Consider the following 24,227-nt stretch of genomic DNA (forward strand, 5'->3'; position numbering starts at 1 on the left):
CTGTTAAGATATTTTTTGGGGCTGGGGATGTGGCTCAAGCGGTAGCGCGCTCGCCTGGCATGAGTGCGGCCCAGGTTCGATCCTCAGCACCACATACCAACAAAGATGTTGTGTCCGCCGAGAACTAAAAAAATAAATAAATATTAAAAATTCTCTCTCTCTCTCTCTCTCTCTCTCTCTCTCTCTCTCTCTCTCTCCTCTCTCTCTCTTTAAAAAAATGATATTTTTTGTTTTGTGTTAGATAATACATTTTCATAAATATATCTTTTGTGTTAATATAATGACTTTAATGTTATTTTCAAATGATTTTTTTAAAAGGTTGGGCCATATTGGGGATGGAACCCAGGGCCTTATATATGCGAGGCAAGTGCTTTGCTACTGAGCCCAGTAAAATTAATAAATAAATATTTTGAAAAGTTCACAGTTTTACCTTTTAACATGACAAATATGGAAATAGGAATTTAGGAGTCCTCTATGGTTTTTGTTTGTTTGTTTTATAAAAGTGGCAAAGTGGTCTATAGGCCAAGAATTTTGAGTGCTGTTGTCTTGAAGAGGTTGTTTTTATTGTTTTGCTGACCTAGAAACTCAGGATGACAAAGCGAGGGAGAGGCAAGAGCCTGGAACCCAGGCCAGAGTTCTTGCTTTGAGCTGCCATCATGGAGGAGCTCCTCCTTGAGGATCCCTTATGGATTGTAACTTTGCTAAAATCAACAGGCTCTGTCTGATTGAACTGAGATATTCTTAGGAATTTCTTTCACATGCAATTTTCTTGGTCTGAGGAAATCTTTTAGTTATCTCTTTTGAGTTTCTATGTCAGTAAATATGTGCCATAAACTCATTATTAGCAAACATCTAAGCAGGGAAAGATAATCATATTTAAGTTTCTTGTCTTGGATCTTTTGACTTTTTGTCTAATAAGAACTGGATTTTTAGGATTATTTGAAAGAATATTTGAAAGAAATATTGTATTGTATTCAAGAATGTTGGTTATTTCTGGTAACTTTCCTCTTATTTTTTGGGTCACAGTTTTTCTCTTTACAAACCATAAAAATGACAATTTAGTACACTTTTACTTAGAAGTAAAATATGAGAGCTGGAAGCTTATTTCAGTTGGAGATATAGGGAATTGCTTTTATCCCACTGTCTCTTCCTATTATTAATTTATATGTTGAAATAGATTAGCCCAGTGCAGGATCAAATCAGGACATAAATACAACCATTTTCTTTCTACCATCACCTTAACTGTACTTAAATATCACTGAAAGCTTGAATGGCTTATTAAGGGGAAATATTAGAAGGTAGGTTTACCCTATGAGTTGCCTTAAATTTGTTGTTAATCCACATCAATTTCAGAGAAAATAGAGACAGACAGAGACAAACAGAGACTTCCATATTGACTGAACCCCAGCAAACTGTTCACAATACTGTTTAATGGAAATCTTAGGAGGAATCCTTTTGCTTTCTCTATCTTCACACACGCCGACTGAAATATTATGGGGATAACACAAACCAACTACTTGGAAAAAATTCTATCCTCATGAGCTAAACTTCTAAGTAAAAAAGTGATGACTTTGTGGTGAGACCTTGGAATATGCTGTGCAAATTTTGATCTGCTTTGTCCCTTCTGATTAGGGTACCCTCCAGAAAACAGGAACAGAAACCAGGAAGGAGGATAGTCAAGTCTGCCTCTTACTTGGTCTAAGAGTGTGCTCAGTTATCCTAATGCCTAAGTCCCTAGACTCTGTCCCAACCAAGGGTTACAGTCACTGTGGCCCCCGATAAGCCACTCTTTGTCTTCAGTGTGACCTCCATGTCTCTCCAAGGTACAGGAGTTCTCTATAGGAGTCCTTAGCGCCATAGCTAGAGCAGGCATGAGCAGCAGGCAAATTGGTTTTCAGCTGCTTCTTAGTTGGGATTTATGAGCATTTGTCTGAAAAAAAAATCTCATTTATAAGGAATGATGGTACAGGGGGCAGCTCTTTAACAAGCTACACAAAGCTACTATGTAGCAGAAGCAGCTCTTAGGATGCCTCTGGGCCTTTTGTTTCTGTAACACCTTGGAACCTCAGCCTTCTGTGGGTGAATCTGTCACTTCCTGTAGGCTCCTTTGGAGCTTACGCCCATCCACTTCTGCCCTGGCTGAGATGTGGGGACTTTAGCCTCAGGGAGGTCATCATCCATGAACCCCATCAAGGGCCTTCTCACAACACTGACTTCATACCTCTGTCCCCTCTGCTCATGGTATTTCTCTTGGCTTATTTACAAGTCTCATTTCCTAGACTATGAGCTCATTGGGTAGGGCCAGCTGTAATCCCCAGTGCCCTGTGGCCAGGAAATGCTCAGGGAATGCTGGAGCATGACAAATGCTTGAGGAATGACAAAGTGCCTCAGTTTGTAAAGGAGCAACAGCTAGTATGGGTGTCTGAGTTAGGCCTCCTTGTCTGTGCAAAGGCCTGCAGAATTGGGGAGGCAGGGGGGCTCTTCTCACGTTTTCAGAGGTCCTGCATGGTGCTGAACTAGGGAACATGTGGGTGCGACCTGACTTAGGTAAACTTCTAGTCCTATCCCATCAGAAATGTTTGAGTGTGATAGGGCAATAGTTGAAAAAACACCTTTTTCTTGTAAGTTATAGTCATCATAATAGTTTCACTTTTTGGTTGTGTTTGAAATCAGATACACATTTGTTCAATTGTAGATACCTTTCACCGAGAATTCTGATACTTATTTTACCAGGTAATACTATATAAAGTGACATATAGAGAAGATGGGTCCTTTTTGTTTGTTTGAACCACAGATTATGATAGAATTTTTTATTATATTTGAAAATCTACCACTGGAAATGTTAATAAATATTTCTGATAAGTTTAGGTAATGAAGACTAGAATTTAGCTATGATGATAGAACCAACTCTTTACTGGAAGGGTAATTAGCTAGTGTGGGAATTACTATCTACTATTGATTTACCCTCTCTTCGCCTCCCACCCTTATTTTACCTTTAATTTCCCAAAGGTTTAAATGATGGTCATAGAAAATGCAGCTTGAATTGCCTTATGCTAAAGCATTTAGGAGACTTTGTCCTGAAACAGTAGGGTCCTCTTAAGAGCACCATAGGGTGACATTTTCATATCTGCAGTTTTAATCATAGTAGAACGTATCAAGTAATATTTTTACCTTAGAAGTGCATTTTAAATACATAATTATTTTCTTTAAAAAGATTAATATTACTAATATGAGAAAAGCATATCATACCATGAGATTAAATTCTTGGCTTCAATAGGTGTACGTAATGAACTGCTAGCAGCTGAAATTGGAATGACTACATTTACCAGAAGAGGATCTTCTACCCATATTTTTTAGAATAGTTGTTCACAAATAATTCATTATGCCCTGTGCTTTTGTTTTTCACTGGAATTTGAAAAAATAGAACTTTGTGTTAGTGGCAAATTCATAAGCTTGGGGCATGAAAATGTTTGAATTTGATAGAAAAGAAGTTTTGAAAAGAAGATTAGTGGTTTAAACTAAAGGATTAGTCGCCCTGGGAAATTTAGCTGTGGCAAAAGCAGAGTTCGGTAATAAAAGGTCCTGCTCCAGCTGATTGCCCATTCATGCTGCGACTCCCTGCTGGACTCACACCTGATTGATGGTCTGATTTCGGGGGCTCAGTAGATTTTCTCCTCATGTCACCAGAACATGTGGTTTTATCTAATTCATACCTCCTCGTTTGTGATTCCGTTGATTCCTTTGCTAAGTGGAGGTTGATTATTATTTCTTTATTCATTATCACTTGAAAAGAAAGGAGAAAAGGGCAAGTTACTAAGTAGAAGACGATTAACTTGGTTGACTTTCCCATTGGCAGAGTCACACAAATAGCTTGAAGTTTCACATTTTGAGTACCTAATAGATGATTCCTGTCCATCTGATCATTAAGGGGTTTCAAAAGATTATCAATTTTCCCTCATACAGCAGACAATTAAGGTCCACAGGACATCTCCCCTTCAAGTAAGGGAGCTGAACCAAAGCACAAGGCTCAGTTTCGACTTCTCACGTTCCTCTGCTCCCCATGGAAACTATTTCTACTGTGGTGCATGGGTCATGGTTCCTTTATAGATGAGAAGATTATCTTTGCATTGGCAGGTAAAGTTAAATCCATTTATATGATATCCGAAAACCTTGAAAGTCCATTTATGGAAGTGTCTTTGACATCATAAAATTATGGTGTTGTCTTGAAAGAACATTAACTCTGTACCTCTCCTTTGGATGGACCTTAAATCTATGTTATCCAAACAAATGAGACTCTCTTTCATAAATGATTTATGTTCTTTTAAAAAGTATAAAAATAGAAATTTCACAGTTTTTCTTGGTAATTCATTCTAGGACCTAAGAATGTTCATTGTTAGAATATGTAAGTGTGCATAATCTCTTATATGTTTTCTCTGAGGGGGGGTGATCTATTAGTTATTATTTAAAACATATGCACGCCTATTTCTCAAAGAGCATTAAGTGCACCATTGGCTTTTTTCCCAGGTCAAAGTTTGATAACTTTACCTCAGAGGTAATTCAATCATTTTTCTGCTTTATGGATCTTTTCAAGCTTTTCTCTATCCCATTTAAAGTATAGAAAGAACACATGCTTTTGTGGGGGTCCGTGCACACCTGAATACTAATCTGCCCTTTTCTTTCTCTTCCCAAAGCTTTGTATTTTGTTACCTTTATATACTCTTTAAATTTCAAGATCTCTGCATATTTTTCAGTGATACATAATGCTGGGCTCAGAAGATTATTATTTTCATATTGGCTAATCTATGTTAAAATATTTGTGGTAATAATTTTAATTTAGAAGTTTAAAACTCCAGAACATTGACATATTTGCCCTTCCTTCTTATAGTAAATATCAGCATATATGCTAACCATAATCCTATCATCACTTAGACTACAAAAATATTTGTTGCAAATTGTAGGAAAACTGTTCTTTGTGAAAAAAAATTTGTTCTGTTAGATCACAGTACCAAGCATGATAATTTGTACATTTATGTAGGCATGTTTGGTTAACTATGAGTTCTTTGAAGAATTGAGCTGTGGCATGATTTAAGTTCAAAACCATTATTGTATAATGTATTAAATTGATGATGCAGTGTTAACTGTAAAACCAAATTCAAATTCTTGAGCTTCTATCTTTAAGTTTTTCCTTTCAAAAAGATGTATTTTTTATGACTCATGCATGTAGGACACTGGAACCATGTGAAGTGGCATTTCTTTTTCTATTGTTAAAGAGAGTGCAAATGGCAAGACATTAATAAAGCCTGCAGCTCAGTAAATCCCAAGGTATCAAAGCTATATCCATTGCAATTCAGCTTTATTACACTCTTTGGGTCATAAGAGTGGATGATTTTAGTTGAAGTACACAGCAAAAATAGAAATTGGACACACTATTGACAATCAAAACCTAGAAATACACTTGAAATGCATCTTAGACCACATCATATGCAACAGAAGCAGGTGTAACTCTTGCAATAGGACCTGGATCATTGACTCCTCCTGACTTTGACATGTTTTGTTATAGCACCTAACACTTGACTGTTTATATTCCTGTGTCATCAGACTTAGACCATAATCTCTTAAGGGACAGTTGCCATGTCTTATTCTCTTTATATTTCCAATGCTGATTACAGGGTCTGTCATATAGAATCACTGTCTGTTTATGGACCAGAAAATTATACAGGCCAGAAACTTAAGAATCCCTCTGGACTAGCTATGTCATCTTCACTTTCATACCCAATCCATCATTGAATCCACTTAGTATGTTAAAACCACCCATTTCTCTCCATCTCTTCCACCACAATTCCTACTACTATCTTTGCCCAACCCACCATTTGTCCCCTCTTAGAGCATTTTACCTGGATTCCTGTGGTGGTCTTCCAAATCATCTCCCACTACTCCAGTCCTTCTTTAGCTCTTTTCTCTGCAGTGCAACCAGAATGATTTTTTACTACACAACCTTTTCAAAGGCTTCCTGCAGTTCTTTGGTAGTAATAGCTTATCATCACCTTCACATTGACAGTACTTTTGACTAAGATGTATAAACAGGATGATCATATCATCTGTCACTAAAATGAGAATACTTTTATTGTGAAGTGGACATCACTGATATGCATGCAGGATGGCATGTGCTTGCCTTGCCTATAGGGCCTAGCACACCCTCCTTCCATTCACTCTTTGCCCCTGCAGTAAGGGCTATTTTTCATTCTTTTGTACTTTTCAAAGTTATTCACCATGTTTCTTCTTACCAATGGGCCCCTTGTATTTACTGTTTCTGGAGTATTTGACCTCTGATCCTTTAGCTCTCAATTCCTGCATTCAATCTCATTGACCAGTTTAAGTCACCTTACTATATGTTCTGACCACACAGTTCCAATTTACCATTTATTTATTTGAGTGAACAAATTAATAAATACTAGTAAGTGGTCAGTCCTACCAGTGTATCAATTATGTATAGTTGGTCAACACAAAGACAAATTATATAATCATACCTAAGTATGTATTGGGGATTAGTTCCAGGCCCCACTGTGTATATCCAAATCCACAGATGCTCACATCCCATAGATTATAAATGGTGTAGTATATATATATATACATATAACACATATACTCCCATACATTTTAAATCATCTCTAGATGATGTGTAACTCTTAATATAGTGCAAATGCTAGAAAAATAGTTAATTAGTTAATTCCCTACTATGTAGGGAATAATGACAAGAAGAAAAAAGGTCTTGTACAGGAAAGTTTATTTTCTGAATACTTTTTACCTGCTATTGATTGAATCTGCAGAGGTAGAACCTGTGGACAGGGAGTGCTGGTAATATATTTACATTGTATATATTTAGTATTAGTGTATGTACAAAAGTTTCATGTGTAACTACACTTTATGTGCAATTTTAGTACTGTTATTTTATTTGATGTTTAATTTGTTAAAGAAATAGTAATTTAATTTAAAAGTCCAGCCAAATAAGTCCACAAACTAACTTATCAAAACTTTGAAGTTAGATATGGATTGAGAAGAAAATTCCTGCTTTTGAGAAATTTGTAACATTTTGATTCATATGTATAGAATGGTTGAGTTCTAGATCTGGATTTATATAATGACAACCATTTATGGCTGGGTCGTTCTTGAGCAGTTTACTTAAATTCTTTGTGCTTCTGTTTACTGCTCTGTAAAATAGATATGAAAATGATACCTATTTCATAGGGTTTTGCAAAAGTAAATAAGTTTATATAAAACACTTAGGAAAATTTCTAATACATGTTAATTACTCAATAAATGCAAGCTATTTCTTATATTTTTTCTTAACTGCCATTATTTTTATTCACTTATACAAATTTATTATCTAGTCTTATTTCTGGCATTGTAATGGATACTGGGAATTCAGAAATGATTAAGAAAGGAAGTGTACTAAGGCATAATCTATAAATAATTTGAAACTCTGATACAAATACAATATTGTGATTGCAATAAATATAATGATTTAGGATATACTGATGGGGAGGAGCCTTAGTTAACTCAGCCTGCACAGAGTATCCCAGGTAAGGGAAGGAGAAATGCAGGCCGTGGGAGCGGGGGGATCTTTGCCCTGGTGAAATGTAAAAGCAGACAAGTCTGCATGGAGCAGAGAGAGCCAGAGGCCTGAAAGGTAGACTGGAAGTAGTGGATTCTGACTGCATGGTGGATCTTACGGGATTTTAGTAGAAACATGAGAGGTCACCTAATTCTGTTTATTTTTTGGATGAAGAAAGAAACAAGTTCACCTGTCCTGATCAGGGTCATATATCTAAGTAGGGATGGAACTAGATGTAGGAGCCACATGCCCTGCATTCATTTAAAAAAAAACAAACAAAAAACCACTGATACAAAATCATATATGCAATGAAAGCATAAAGCATGTGGAGAATTCTGTGAATTTCCACAAAATAGATAAGTCTATGTCACATGTTCTCTAAAGCCCTTCTTCATCACTTCTCTATCATCCATAGGTAATACTTACCCTGCTAACACCTTAGAGTAGTTTTGCCTGGTTCTGAACAAAAGCTTGCAAATCGAAGCATGTACTCCACCTTTAATTCCATCCATCTGGATTCTATCATTTTGCATTTTAGCTATGAAATTCATCCATGGTACCATATGTAAAACAGTTGTGTCATTCTTATTGCTGTGTAATATCTCATTGTGTAACTATACCACCAGTTTCTTCCTTTATATCTCCTTAAAAGTCACTGAGAGACTGTGTGTGTGTGTGTGTGTGTGTGTATGAGAGAAGAGAGAGAGCGCTAGACTATGAGTCATGTCATTTGTGTATGTATGTTAATCTTACTTATCCTTGTCACTTTTTAAAAATCTATTGAAGCCTATGTGAAGAAATTTCTCTATCATAGCCTTGATTGTTACTTTGAATACCCTTGATTGTTACTTTGAAAATAGATTGCCTAGTTAAAACCAAAGACCTGTATGAGCAGGGATTGCCTGATATGTCCCTTTGATAAGCTAGTATTAATCATAAATAGAAAAAACTTTAGATGAACCTGTCATATGCTTTCAAATAGTGGTACCATTGAGTTTTTGGCCTTGTGAAATATCGTCTGGGCTGTTGCATATTTCTGGCAGATCTGGGACTATTTGCTACTTAAATGGGCCAAACATCCATTATTTCTTATCTTTAACCCATTTTTTCCCATTATCCTAGATGAGGGACACCTAAAAAAAACTTAGGCGTATCATTCTCATTGCTGTGTAATATCTCATTGTGTGACTATACCACAAGTTTCCTCCTTTATATCTCCTTAAAAGTCACTGAGAGACTGTGTGTTATTATGAGATTCTAATGTTCTTAAAGGTCTGTTCTTTTGAGAAAAGCAAAAGGTGAAATTAGAACATTTGGAAAAAAACATATGAAAATATGCATAAAGGATATATAAGCTCTCCATTATTATTTCCAATCCACTTTAATGTACCTGTGTCAGTTTTGTTGACAGATTCAGAGTTGAAAGCTTAAGGTTAAATTCTGTTTACATAATTGATTTATTAATTGTTTATTCAGTGTTTTTCTTTCTTTCTCTCCCCCCCCCTTTTAAATCTCAGATGATGTTGCACCATATTTTAAAACAGAGCCAGGCCTACCACAGATGCACCTGGAAGGGAATCGCCTTGTCCTCACTTGCCTTGCAGAAGGGAGCTGGCCTTTGGAATTCAAGTGGATGCACAATGACAGTGAGCTCACCACCTACAGCAGCGAATATAAGTAATTGATTGATTGCAAATAAGATTCCATTTCAGGTTTATGTGTTTAGGATACTTCCTTTATTGGTCATAATAGTACAAGGGGTGAAATTTTTGGCTTGGATTTCTAATGCATTAAGGATTAGAGGACTAGATTTGAACATGTAATTAGAATGTGATTTACTATTTGATATAGATTGTATTTTCATGTAGAAGTCTGTCATTATCTAAGAGTAAGCCCATTAGCGAAACTGCTACACAAAATCTAGTGTAGTTATAGAGAATTCACATAATGCTTTAGCATGATAAATTTAATTTTCTGTGGCAGTGTCTCCACCCTGAAATATTATTCCTATCTAACAGGCTATACATGTTTAAATAGTAACTTTTAGGTTGGAATAGTAACTTTTAGATTGGTAGTTTTCTGGAACTCTGAGCAGTCAACAAAAACATTCCTAGTTGTATTTTTGAGTTGGGTTAGGAAGGAGCACCACTTGGGGGAAGAGGTCAAGGGGAGAGCTGGAGTTGATGATAAGCATGAAGTGCTACTCCACCCAGGAAGCATCCCAGCACTGCCTTTTAAGGCTCAGTTTCTTCTCATAGGACCTGAGAGCTCCTTTGCTTGTGCTGTTTCACCTACATTTCTCTATCGGGGCTATTAGGCTGATGCTGCAGCTCTGAGTAAGTCAGAGAGCTAGTGGTGCCTGCAGAGCCCAAGAGGCTCCAAAATAAACAGAAGTCAGCAATGCCCTAGTCTCTCATAAGTGGATTAAGAAGGAATGAACTGTATGGGAGGCCGCCAACTCAACACAGGGAATAGCCCAGTCCTCTTCTACTTCAGACGATGTACCTTGGTGGCCTGTGCAGAATGTGTTTTAAACACCACACACATGCACTTTATTGATTGCCAGCAGTGAGTGTTCCTGTGAAACCCCTGCTTAAAAAAAAAAAGAAAAAAATATATATATTGCCCTATATATTTATTTTTATGTGATGTTGAGGATTGAACTCAGGGCCTCACACATGCTAAGTGAGCACTCTACTGCTAAGCCACAACCCCAACCCCCAAACCCCTGCTTTTCTTTCTCCATAGAACAGTCAGCAGAGGACAGGCCACCTGGGCTTAGCCCAGCACAGAAGCAATGACCATGTGGTACTAGCCTATAACTCTTATTTTTGTCATTGCCCTCTGGCCCTCTTAGCCTTATCACCCCCATACTTGATTTGCTTGTTTCCATGGTCTGCTCACTCTTTATAGACATATGAATTTGTCACCTCCTCTTAAATTATTAGGCCTACTGTTTTTTAAAATTATGTGCTTTGGGGGGAGCAGTTTATCATCATTTTTCATTAATTTATCATGAATTATCATTGCACACTGAAATCAAGTATCCTTAGGTTAGAATTCACTCCACTACCTGTTAGTATTAGCATTGTGGCCTTGGACATCCACCTGTGCTCCTATTATAAGGCTCTCTAAGATGGAGCCAGTGACAACTCACTTGGATTATTGTAAGCATTGGAAGGTTATAATGTATATAAAACAGCATATTTTCTGGCACACAAGTAATCTAGGCAACATTCTACAGTATAATGTGACATTATGGGGCTTGGTTTGTTAATAGGGGTATAAAAGCAAAAATAAAATAGAAAACTTAGAAATGAGATCCATGTGTAAGTAATGGACTTGAACAGCAAGTGATTTGAGTTCAAGTATTTGCTACTCAATTTGCTGTCTCTGTGACTTTAGAGAAGTTAACCATTTTGATCTTATTTTTCTCATATGTAAAATGAGTATAATAAAACATCCATCACAGGATTCTCATGAAAATGAAATGACAAAATGTTCCATGTGCCCTAGGAAGAAAGGAATAATGTTTCAAAGGAACCCAGATTATTCTTCCTAGTTAAAAAAATAACAATAATAATAATGTTGTGGCCGGGCAATGTGGCCTATGCCTATAATCCCAGTGACTCGGGAGGCTGAGGCAGAAGGATTGTTTAGGGACAGCCTGGGCAATTTAGTGAGACTCTTTGTCAAAATAAAAAGGGCTGAGAATGAAGTCAGTGGTAGAGTACTCCTAGGTTCAATCCCAAATACCACAAAAAGAAAGAAAAGTAGTGAGATACACACACACACACACACACACACACACACAATCTGTAACAGTGGTTCTCAAAGTTGGGTACATGTTACGAATTGTGGGAAAGAAATTTTTGGTCTAGGCCTTCAGTTTCCTTTTTTTAAAAAATTTATTTATTTACTCTAATTTGTTATACATGACAACAAAATGCATTTCAACTGATAGTACACATATAAAGCACAATTTTTCACGTCTCTGGTTGTTCACAAAGTAGAGTCACACCATTTGTGTCTTCATACATGTACTTAGTGTAATGATGTCCATCTCATTGCACCGTCTTTCCTACCCCTATATCCCCTCCCTTCCTCTCCCTCCCCTTTGCCCTATCTAAAGTTCCTCCATGCCTCCCATGATCCCCTCCATCCCCATTATGGATCAGCATCCATATATCAGAGAAAACATTTGGCCTTTGGTTTTGGGGGGTTGGCCAGTTGTAGTTTTGATTGGCATTTCTATAATTGCTAGAGATGTTAAACATTTTTTTATATTTATTGACTAATTATTGTATATCATCTTCTGAGAAGTGTCTTTTCAGTTCCTTGGCCCTTTTACTGATTGGGTTGTTTGGTTTTTTGGTGTTAAGTTTTTTTGAGTTCTTTATATATCCTAGAGATTAGTGGTCTATCTGACGTGCATGTAGCAAAAATTTGCTCCCATTCTGTAGGCTCCCGTTCTGAAGGTTCTCTAAACAATCACCTTACTGATTGTTTCTTTTGCTGAGAAGAAGGTTTTCAGTTTGAATTCATCCCAGTTATTGATTCTTGATTTTATTTCTTGTGCTTTAGGAGTTTTGTTAAGGAAGTCGGGGTCTAATATGACATGATGAAAATTTGGGCCTACTTAATTTTTCTTTTAGGTGCAGGGTCTCTGGTTTAATTATGTCCTTGATCTACTTTGAGTTGAGTTTTGTGCATGGTGAGACATAGGGGTTTAATTTCATTTTGCTGCTTATGGATTTCCAGTTTTCCCAGCACCATTTGTTGAAAAGGCTATCTTTTCTCCAATTTGTTTGTGTTGCCTTTGTCTAGTATGAGATAAATGTGTTTATGTGGGTTTGTCTCTGTGTCCTCTATTCTGTACCATTGGTCTACAGGTCTGTTTTGGTGCCAATACCATGCCAAGGTCTGGTATAGTGATGCTTCCTGCTTTACTCTTCTTGCTAAGAATTGCTTTGGCCATTCTGGGTCTCTTATTTTTTCCAGATGAATTTCATGACTGCTTTTTCTATTTCTAGGAGAAATGTCATTGAGATTTTGATTGGGATTGCATTAAATCTGTATAGTGCTTTTGGTAGTCTGGTCATTTGGACAATATTAATTTTGCCTATCCAAGATCAAGAGTGATCTTTCCATCTTCTAAGGTTTACTTCACTTTCTTTCTTTGGCATTTTGTAGTTTTCATTTTAGAGGTCTTTCACCTCTTTCATTAAATTGATTCCCAAGTATTTTATTAATTTTTTTGAGGTTATTGTAAATGGGGTGGTTTTCCTAGTTTCTCTTTCAGAGGACTTGTCACTGATGTACAGAAATGCCTTTGATTTATGGGTGTTGATTTTATATCCTGCTACTTTGCTGAATTCGTTTATTAGTTCTAGAAATTTTCGGTTAGAATTTTTTGGATCCTCTAGGTACAGAATCATGTCATCGGCAAATAGTGATAGTTTGAGTTCTTATTTTTCTCTCTGTATCCCTTTAATTTCTTTTTCTAATCGCTCTGGCGATTAGATGAAAGAGGGGCATCCATGTCTTGTTCCAGTTTTCAGAGGGAATGCTTTCAATTTTTTTCCATTTAGAATGATGTTAGCCTGTGGCTTAGCATGGATAGCTTTTACCATGTTGAGGTATGTTCCTGTTATCCCTCATTTTTCTAGTGTTTTGAACATAAAGGGATGCTGTATTTTGTCAAATGCTTTTTCTGCATCTATTGAGATGATCATATGATTCTTATCTTTAAGTCTATTCCTTAGTCTGGAACTAAGTGGCCTAAGAACATGCCTTTTATACAGGCTCCTTGCCAGTTGTCTTTTCCTTTCCTTGTATTTCTCCCACTTCACAGAGGAAAGGTGCACAGCTACACTAGGTGTCTTTCTGTGGGACTACACTTTAGGGATGTAAGACTGAAAAAGAAAAATATTGAAGTTCTATCTATTGGACTTTTTTTACTGAACATGGATAAAGACAGATGTCAAATCACAATATTATTTGCATTCTTCTGTATGTATTTGAAATTGTTGTGTAATAGTTTTATTTTGAAATCCCCAAATGAACAAGTGTGTCATTGTTATATGCAACTTCTTAAACAGGCTAGAACAGTTTTGGTGTTAACTTCAAAGTTATTGAGGTGTTTTGTTTTGCCTTCCTCCGTTCACTTGCAAATTTGCCTGTTCATTTGAAAAATGCCTTGATAGGCCACTACCAGACAATCACTGCTGGTTATATTGAGAAAGAATGAGGGAGTGACTCATTATGTATAGGCCATTGAAATGAGGTAAATGCTTTACTACATTTCACTGGAAACTTGTTACAAAGAAGGGGTTATTCTGGAGGAAGAATGGTTTGGGGTAGATGTGATGAATTACATTCTATTCACTGAGGGCTTGATGTACTCAGATGGGTTATCAGAAATCCATCATATTTTGTTATCATTTTTCCAAGATATAAAATCTGTCCAAAAATCTTATGCTATTTTTTCCAATGACTCTTTCATCTACTTTCTTCCAGTAAGCGTCTTCAGCTCTCATATGTTACCCTTTGTGACACCTTTCTAAATCTCAAACTGGGACATGTGGATTCTTTATGAAAGTGGTACCCGTTTCTTACCTGAAAGTGAGCCACTATTTTTCTTTCTTTGGTATCAGTTATGACAATGCTAATCTTATAAACAGCAAGTAAATAGTTTCACCATTTCTAGCTTTGCTTAAAAATAGCATTTTCTTTGCTGTTTCAGTGCAGTTAAAATTTATGTTTCATATGAATATTCTGAATATAGGCACAAGTGACACTGGCAAATTGATAGTAGTTTCAATAGGTAAGCCAAGCTTGTATGAGTGTCTTAGGTATATTTGCATCTATTTTTTCCAGAAAATATTTACTGTAAATTACTTTCTACTTTGGAAAAATGTTATGCTTATATTTAATGTGTGTACTTGTGTATGCATGTGCAAAGAATTTCTTAATGTTAGTGCAATATTAAGTTGTACAAAGAGGAATAATTGGATACTCTAAACCACTGAAAATCTTACAATTTTCTTATGAGACCTATCTCTTTTTCAGTTTACTCCAACAATAGAAATTTGATGTATCTTTATTTTTTCATTTCAGTAAGAATACGAATGGTTAAAAGGAAAGTTATTTTCTTATGTTTTATAAAAAAGGGAAAAAATTCCAATATCAATAAAAATTATTAAATGCCTGCAAATAATTTTTATAAAAAATGAGTAGAACCAACATGAAGAAAAATCACACAAAGACTCCCTGAGAGATAAAAAAGAGGATCCTAGTAGGAAACAAAGGCATTGTAAAAATTCTATTTCCTTTGAAATTATTGTACACCTTTAATCTATTATCAGTAGGTCTCTTATTAAACCTACTACATATATATATATATATATATATATATATATATATATATATATATATATATATTGTGTGTGTGTATGTGTGTTGCTGGGGATTGAACCCAGGGCCTTGTGCATGCAAGGCAATCACTCTACCAACTGGAGCTATATCCCAGGCCGCAGGATATTTTAATAAAAAATTCCAATGAGATTTTTTTGGTAGATAGTTTGAGAAAATTGTTCTAAAGCTCATCTAAAAATATAAACATAAAAGAATACCAATAATCAATAAATGACCTAAGAAACTAAACAGACACTTCACAGAAGAAGAAATACGATTGATTAACAAATAAATGAAAAATTGTTTATCATCTTCAGCAATTAGAGAAATGCAAATCAAAACTACTCTAAGAGTTCTTCTTACTCCAGTCAGAATAGCAGTTACGAAGAATACAAGCAATAATAAATGTTGGCAAGGATACGGGGGGGAAAGGTACACACATACATTGCTGGTGGGACTGCAAATTGGTGCAACCACTATGGAAAGCAGTGTGAAGATTCCTCAGAAAACTTGGAATGGAACCACCATTTGACCCAGCTATCCCACTCCTTGGTTTATACCCAAAGGACTTAAATGTAATCCCAGCATATTACAGTGATGCAGCCACAGCAATGTTTATAGCAGCTCAACTCACAATATCACAATAGCTAGCCTACGGAACCAACCCAGGTACCTTTGGACAGATGAATGGATAAAGAAAACTATATATATAATATATATTATATATATAATATATATAATATATAATATATATAATATATATTATATATATATATAATATATATATGCTTTTTTGTATCTCAGAAATGTCTACTCTTACAGGTGACTGTGGAAAATGGAAAAAGATGGCATTTGCTAGTAAATGGATGCAGCTAGAGAATATCATTATAAGCGAAGTAAGCCAGTCCCCAAAAACCAAAGGTCAAATGTTTTCTCTGATATGCAGATGCTAATTCACAATAAGGAGTGAGGACTAGGGAAGAATAGAGTTACTTTAGGAAGGTGGGAGTAAAGGGAGGGGAGGTGGCATGGGGGTAGGAAGGATAGAAGAGTGAATCAGACATCATTACCATATGTACAAATATAACTATATGACTAGTGGGAATCTACATCATGTACAACTAACAGAATGAGAAATTATACTCCATATATGTATGATATACCAAAGTACATTCTACTGTAATGTATAACTAATTAGAACAAATTTTAGTAATATAAAAAGAATACCAACAACTTTTAAAACATTAGGTGAATAATGGAGAGGAATTCTGCTTTCTAGGCATGAGGACATTTTAGAATCCCACAAAACTAACAAGTTAGTAGTATGAAAATAAATATTCCACAGGAAATTTTAAGCCAGATCATGATTTACATGAAAATACATGTAATCAAATGAATGCAGATGTGCCCCTAACATTCAAGCTAATGTGGGGCAGGGCAAAGAAACAAGGAGGAAAACCCACAAAGGCATGTATTATCAACATGGGGGTCATTGTAAGTGGCTGCATCCCAGTCTCACTTGGAACTTCTCTGGAGCCTTATGAAATGTATCTCAGAAATGTCTACCCTTACAGGTGACTGTGGAAAATGTTTATCAGCTCCCATATTTGATAGATAAATATTTCCCTACAGTCACTGGCCTTGATTTCTAACTAGCTCAAGCATTAGTACTCAATTAACATTCTGGATGTGGAGCCAGAGAACCCCAGGAAACATGAGGCATGGGTGGAGACACTTTTGCTGCCAATTGCACTGGCATAAAGCCACTCCATACTACGTGGAACCGCTGACCACAGCAGTGGCTCAGACTGAAGGTATAGCCAAAATGATAGCATTGAGACTGTTATTGAACCACTCAGTTCACCTGTACCTACTGTTAAAGAGTGTACTCCAAGAGAATAATTAACTACAATTTGTACAAGGACTTCTTTTAAGAGAGTTAGAATAAAAAGCTATTTTTCTTATTTGGGGAAGTCTCAAGGCTCTATTTGATCCTATGTTTCGCCTTTCTCTCCGTCTCATTCTGGGTATGCCTAACTCTCATCTAGAACTTCAGTTGGTCTAATTTGCTTACTGGTAGCTTGATCCAACCCTTTACCTCTGCTTTTATTTGCCTTGCTTTTGTTGGGTCATAGATCTTGTCATTTTAGATGATCTTACTGGCTCTAAGAGAAACCTCAATGAATTCCCTCTTCTTCACCACCATATGGCACCAACCCTGCTTCTTAGGTAATTAGGTTAGTTGCCTCTATAAAAGTAGTAACTGATTTCTTGGAGTGATATTGGCATGCAGAAAACAAAGTGACCAGAGTGAATTATATGGTAAGATTCTCTGATTCCTTACTTTATTGCCAGTGGGAAACAGTTTCCTTAAGAATCAATACCTCTGATCCAAAAGAGCTTCAGATTGGGAAATGCAAATAGGTCCTGGGGATAGAGGCCAGTGAGATCTTGATCCCTTAGTTGTGATCAACTGGTTCAACACATATATCTTGGAGAATGGTGCCCGACACTACATAATGTTATTCCTAATTCCATGTTCTATTAGCATTGCTATTTCCAGTTGATGTTATCGATAGTGTGACTAGTGGGTCCCCTGGTCAAGCACCTCTTTTCACATCTCCTTTTGGAAGTGAAATGAGTCCATCATCTGAGGCAGTGCTGTGCAGGCTACCAGGCTTATAAGATTAAGTGTTGTCTAAGTCCCCAGATGGTGTCAATGAGCCTGGAAGGCAGATCCACATCCAGAACAGATACCAAGTTTGATAGGAATGCATCACTTCATGCTTCCGTGTTGGAAGTGGCAGATATAATCATGTAGTCAAGTGACCACTTAGAAAAGGGTGCTGTAGCGAGGGCTCAGCATCAGTCTGAACTGTTGTCAGGTTTGACAGCTCACAGTGCAAATGCCAGACAAATGCCAGATTGGCTTTGATAAGGAGGAGTCAGTTCTTTAGGATCTCTTCATGGCCTCAGGCCTTGCTAGTGTTGCTAATTTGCTCATGTAACACTTCAGTAGTTGTGAGGAAGTCTAGATTACTTCCACACTTGAGTCATCCTGTCCGGTGAATTGTTGAATACCATATTCAAGGTGGAAACTCTCTAGTATTATTAAAATATTCCATATTTTATAACCATCTCCATTGATCTGTTGACATGTGACTACTTTCAGAATTTCCATTCTTACTCCTCTTAAGCCTCTGTCCCATTAGCTAAGTATTTTCTGTTGCCCAGGTGTTTCTTTATATCAATTTTTAAGCCATTCCTTTTTCAAACATTCCTGTCAAAAGATAAGGACCCAAGTGTATTGCTGTACTCTCCCTTCTTGAGAGGATATTCCTTCACTGTGTTCCTTTTGGCCACCTGTAAGACTGTGGTAGTGGCATCTCTGTTTTCAGCACTGAGGTGACATTGTATAAACCCAGGCCCAACTGTAACTGCTCCATCAACTGATGAGGCCTGAGTGTAGTTGAGAAAGTAGCCTTACTCTTAAGATTACTTGGCTCTGATAATGATTTACTTCTAACATTTACCTTAAGTTGTATGTTTTCCTAATATCCCTGATAGCACTCTTGGTTTATACTAAGCTCACTAGGGGTGCTTTTCAGTGTATATAGTTCCCTGCTGCATAAGACATGATCCTCATGTTCTAGAACCTTAAGGATCTGTGCACAACTCTCCTGTGAAGTTACTAGAAACTCCCCACAGTATCTTTGTTTATAACAAATATCTCTGGTAATGTCTGATAGGATGTGATATGTGTCTTAACTGGAAGGGTTACTTTAGAAATGCTGTTTAATCCTGATGCTTAGTCATCTCTCATTCTGGGCTCCACTAAACCTAGCAGCCTGGGATAAGATGGACTAACAGGGATTAGATTTACCTGAATCAATGATAAAGCTCAATCATAGATATGCAAGAATGGTTTGTAAGACACTGAATATCATTCAGTGAAAGATGTTGGTCCCTGAGAGGTGAAATACAAACAAGATGAGCTCTGTAATTGCCCTCATCTTGCTGCTTTGAAAGAATTTCCAGGCCATGACTTGAAAAAGGAACACAGGTGGAGGACTTACAGAGTTGAAGAGATCTGAAAATTTGGAGACATTGACCAAGTTAAAATTTCCAGCATGGCATACAAGAAAGGAAGAGCTGCCTGGAAAAGACTCTGGAAGCCTGCAGATAGTCCCCATCCTCATCACTTCTGTTGAGTCAACTATACGAGCCCAAGGAAAGAGTTGCCTCAGAAGAGTAGCTCCCATGCTTGCCCAGGAATGGATAGAGGGCCTGTCCTCACCAGCCAAAGTGAAAAGCTGCCAAACTTTCAGGACTATGAATAGAGTAGACAGATTGTCTTGAGTCTATGGAGGGTAAATATTAGTCCTAAAGAAATTACTGCTCTAGTCCTACCTAGCAAGTCTTAGAAAACAAGACCAAAGTATCACATTGCTTTCAAGTATCTTTAGAGTATCAGAGAACAAAACTCAGGAACGTTTATAGGAAATGCAAAAATATCTAATACTCAACAAGGTAAAATTCACAGTGTCTATAGTCCAATCAAAGATTATAAGACTTGTAAAGAATCTGGAAAGCATGACTCATAAAGAAGAGGAAAATTAATAGATTGAAACCAGGCTGGCCTGACCCAAATATTAGAATTGGAGAAAGGCAATGATATCATATGACTGTATTTTATATTGTTAGATTTGGATCTGGAATATCCCCCCAAAGGCTCATTGTTAAATGCTTGGTTCCCAATGCAGCAATATTCAGAGGTAGAACTTGTGACAAATGATCGGATCATAAGGGCTTTGACTTCATCAGTGGATTATGCCATTGATAAATTCATAATCTGAGTGGACTCCTGGGAGATGGTGGAAACTATAGAACCTAGTTGGAGGGGTATGCCCTTGAGTACTCTTGTCTTGTCCCTAGACCTTTCATCTCTCTCTCTCTCTCTCTCTCTCTCTCTCTCTCTCTCTCTCTCTCTCTCTAAAAGACATAAACCAGACTTCTAAAGATGAAAACTATAATGTCTGAGATGAAGCAAAACTTGGACAGGACTATCAGAGATTAGGCATTGCAGAAGAAAATATTAATACACTTAAAGGATTTAGTAATAGAACTGTCTAAAATAAAAGGCATAAGAAAAAAACTCCCACAATGAAAGAACATTAGTGAGTTATTAGAAAACTTCAGATAGTATTGTATGTGTAATTGGAATTCCTAAAGGAAAGATGGGGAAGAAAAATACTTAAAGAAACTAATGCTAAAAGTTTTCCAAATTTGTTGAAAACTACTAAGTCACAACAACCACAAACTGGAGTTACTAGCCAGTACAATAACGTAAGAAAAAGAAATAAGTCATCCATATTTGAAAGAAATAAGGCTGTCTTTATTTTCAAGTGTGATGATCATATATGTAGAAAATGTGATACATATAAAAAGATGCTGATGAGTTTAGCAATGTTATCAGATGCAAGATCAATATATAAATATCAATTATATTTGTATACACTAGCAAAAATTGATAATTTTTATTTTATTATTGTTATGGCTGGCCTTCTGTATCCATAGGGTGCCCAGTTTGAAAAAAAAAAATTTAAGAAAGTGTCAATACTGAACATGTACAGACATTTTTCTCTATCATTATAATATAACAACTATTTACATAGCATTTACTTTGTTTAGGCATTATAAGTAATTTAGAGATAATTTAAAGTACATGGAAGGATATGCAAATGCTTTGCTCTTTATGTAAGAGACTTGAGTTCCTGTATTTTGTATTGAGTGTGGTGATCTCAGGGTCATTTCCTCCAGAGATACTAAATGTCAACTATAGATAATTACATATACATGTATAAATACACACATGCGCGCGCGCGCACACACACACACACACACACACCTCTATAAGTAACAAAACATCTGAAACACTTAAGGATAAATCTATTAAGTGTTCTGCAGGATTTTTACACTGAAAACTTCAAACATTACTGAGAGAAATAAGACAGTCTGTGGAAAAATAAACTGTGTTCTAATTTTTTTCTCAGATTGGTCGATGTCTGCCTCCTATAGTAGTATGGACTCATATTCGTATCTCTTCCACAAAATTGTGTGTTATTTTTTTTTCTGGCTCTAGTGTGACTGTCTTTTCAACTCTGTGTAGTTATGCTAGATATGATTGTTTCTGGGTATCAGTAATGCAGAATTAGCATTAAGCTTTTCAAGGTATTTTTGATTTTGAACTGGAGATGATTTGGATTTAAATACTTAATCCCTCTTGGTTCTTTTATCTGGGGATTATTGTGGTGTCTAAGTGAAGAACTTTGACCAGAATGATCAGTCTAATCTGTAACATGATTTATTGTTGACAAATACTTCCAAATGATTCAAGTAAAGGCTTTTAAAATTATGTTTTGAATTCACTTATTCTTATGTTATAGTACTTACTAATTTACTGTCTTTTTCCATTATGTCTTGATATGGATATTTTTAACTATGTAGAAACTAATATCGCCTTCATACCTCAATCCTGGACATAATTGTTCCAATTTTTATGTCCACAAAGAATCTGGCATTATAAAGAAGTAATTGGAGATGGAATAAAATATTTTTAACCATAAAAAAATCAATATCTTCTTTCCCAAAGGTTTTCTGACATACCATTTCTTACTGACTTGAGAAAGTATTTAATCCTAATAATGCTAGATCTCACAGAGTGGTTCCAGTCATATGTCCATGTTTCATTTAATGCAGATTTTACCTTTCCTGCCCTGCCTTCATTAAAGAAAGGCAGAAATGAATGAAGAATTAATGGTTCCTGCAATATTATTTATGTTAATAAAAATCACATAACAGAGATCCAGATAAAGAGTGTTAGGGAACATTTCACATTTCAATATTAACTCTATTGTTTATTCTTTTGTAGTTTAAAAATTTGTTATGGGTGCATTATATTTATACATAATATTGGGATTCGTGCTATATATTCATACATGAACACAACATAACAATATAATTTGGTAATTTTGTTCCCAGTACCACCGCTTTCCCTCCTCTCTGCCCTTTCCCTGGACCCTTTCCTCTATTCTATTGATCTGCTTTAGATTTTCATGAGATTGCCACTGTATGTAAACATCTCCCCACTTCTCTGCAGATCCAAGATAGAGAGAAACATGCAGCTATTCCTTTCTAAGTTTAGCTTATTTTACTTAATATGTTCTCAAGTTCCATCTGTTTTCCTTTAAATAACATAATTTTGTTTTACTTTATGGCTAAATAAAACTCCATTGTGTATATAGTCCACATTTTCTTTGTCCTTTCTTCTCTTGAGGGACACCTAGGCTGGTTTTATGACTTGGCTACTGTAACTTATGCTGCTATGAACATAGGTATGCATGTATCACATATGTATGCATGTATGATGACTTTAATTCTTTAGAATAAATATTGAGGAGTGGTATGGTGGGTCGCATGGTGGTTCCATTCCTAGTCTTTTGAGGAAATTCCATAATGATTTCCATAAGTGGTTATACCCACCAACAGTGTAGAAGTATTTCTTTGCCCCCACATTATTCTCCAGTATTTGTTATTATTTGTACTCTTGATGGCTGCTGTTCTAACTGGAATGAAATGAAATCTCAGTGTAGTTTTGATGTGCATTTTTCTAATTGCTAAATATATTAAACATTTTCTCATTTACTTGTTGTCAATTTGTATTTCTTATTTTGACAGTTCTTTTGCCCATTTATTGGTTGGGCTATTTGTATCTACATATTTCGTCCATTAATTTGAGATGAGCTCTGTCTCTACCAAGACTTGTAGAATGGAGATCTCTCCAAATATAGGGAAGTGGTTTAGATCCTAGGTAGACCAAGCTTGCCACATGTCCACTCCAGTGGTAGCCAGGCAATTATTTGTTCTTGGACTAAAATGGTCCTGAGACTGCTTCCTAGAGAAATTCTTGGGTCCTTCTAGTGGCCCATTCAGAGTGGTAAATATCTCCTTCTTTTTTTAATTTCTTACATACATGACATAATGGAATGCATTACAATCATAATTATCCATTCACAGCACAATTTCTTGTAACTCTGTATATAAAGTATGTTCATGCCAAATTATTCCATTATACATGAGTATTATTATTATTATTATTATTATTATTATTATTATTTGCATTAGCTCACTTGGTAGAGTGCTTGCCTTCCATGCCTAAGGCCCTGGGTTCAATCCCCAGCACCACCAAAGATAAATAAATAAATAAATCCTTTTTTTTTAATTCTTTTTTTTCTTTTTTTTTTAATTGGTTGTTCACAACATTACAAAGCTCTTGACATATCATATTTCATACATTAGAATCAACTGGGTTATGAACTCCCATTTTTACCCCAAATACAGATTGCAGAATCACATCGGTTGCACATCACATTTTCACATACTGCCATATTAGTGACTGTTGTATTCTGCTACCTTTCCTAACCTCTACTATCCCCCTTCCCCTCCCCTCCCATCTTCTCTCTCTACCCCATCTACTATAGTTCATTTCCCTCCATGTTTGTTATCCCATTCCCCCCATAACCTCTTATATGTAATTTTGTATAACAATGAGGGGCTCCCTCCATTTCCATGTGATTTCCCTTTTTTTCTCCCTTTCCCTCCCACCTCATGACTCTGTTTAATGTTAGTCTTTTCTTCCTGCTCTTCCTCCCTATTCTGTTCTTAGTTGCTCTCATTATATCAAAGAAGACATTTGGTATTTGTTTTTTAGGGATTGGCTAGCTTCACTAAGCATAATCTGCTCTAGTGCCATCCATTTCCCTGCAAATTCCGTGATTTTGTCATTTTTTAGTGCTGTGTAATACTCCATGGTGTATAAATGCCACATTTTTTTTATCCATTCAACTATTGAAGGGCATCTGGGTTGATTCCACAGTCTAGCAATTGTGAATTGTGCTGCTATGAACATCGATGTGGCAGTATCCCTGTAGTGTGCTCTTTTAAGGTCTTCAGGAAATAGTCCGAGAAGGGCAATAGCTGGGTCAAATGGTGGTTCCATTCCCAGCTTTCCCAGGAGTCTCCATACTGCTTTCCAAATTGGCCGCACCCGTTTGCAGTCCCACCAGCAGTGTACAAGAGTACCCTTTTCCCCACATCCTCACCAGCACTCATAGTTGTTTGACTTCATCATGGCTGCCAA

At 36.3% G+C, this 24,227-nt stretch overlaps 1 protein-coding gene across 2 annotated transcripts in view; it reads left to right on the forward strand.

Annotated features, from left to right (window-relative positions):
• Nucleotides 1-24,227, forward strand: part of SDK1 (sidekick cell adhesion molecule 1) — a 901,672-nt gene that overhangs the window by 347,393 nt on the left and 530,052 nt on the right. For both annotated transcript variants that reach the window (XM_081298615.1, XM_081298616.1), the window contains exon 2: nucleotides 9,130-9,289. In XM_081298615.1, the coding sequence (XP_081154741.1) occupies nucleotides 9,130-9,289 (160 nt within the window). The remainder of the gene's footprint in view (nucleotides 1-9,129; nucleotides 9,290-24,227) is intronic.

The sequence above is a fragment of the Spermophilus citellus genome (genome assembly GCF_964194105.1).
Source record: "Spermophilus citellus genome assembly, chromosome: 6".
Taxonomy (NCBI): Eukaryota; Metazoa; Chordata; class Mammalia; order Rodentia; family Sciuridae; genus Spermophilus; species Spermophilus citellus.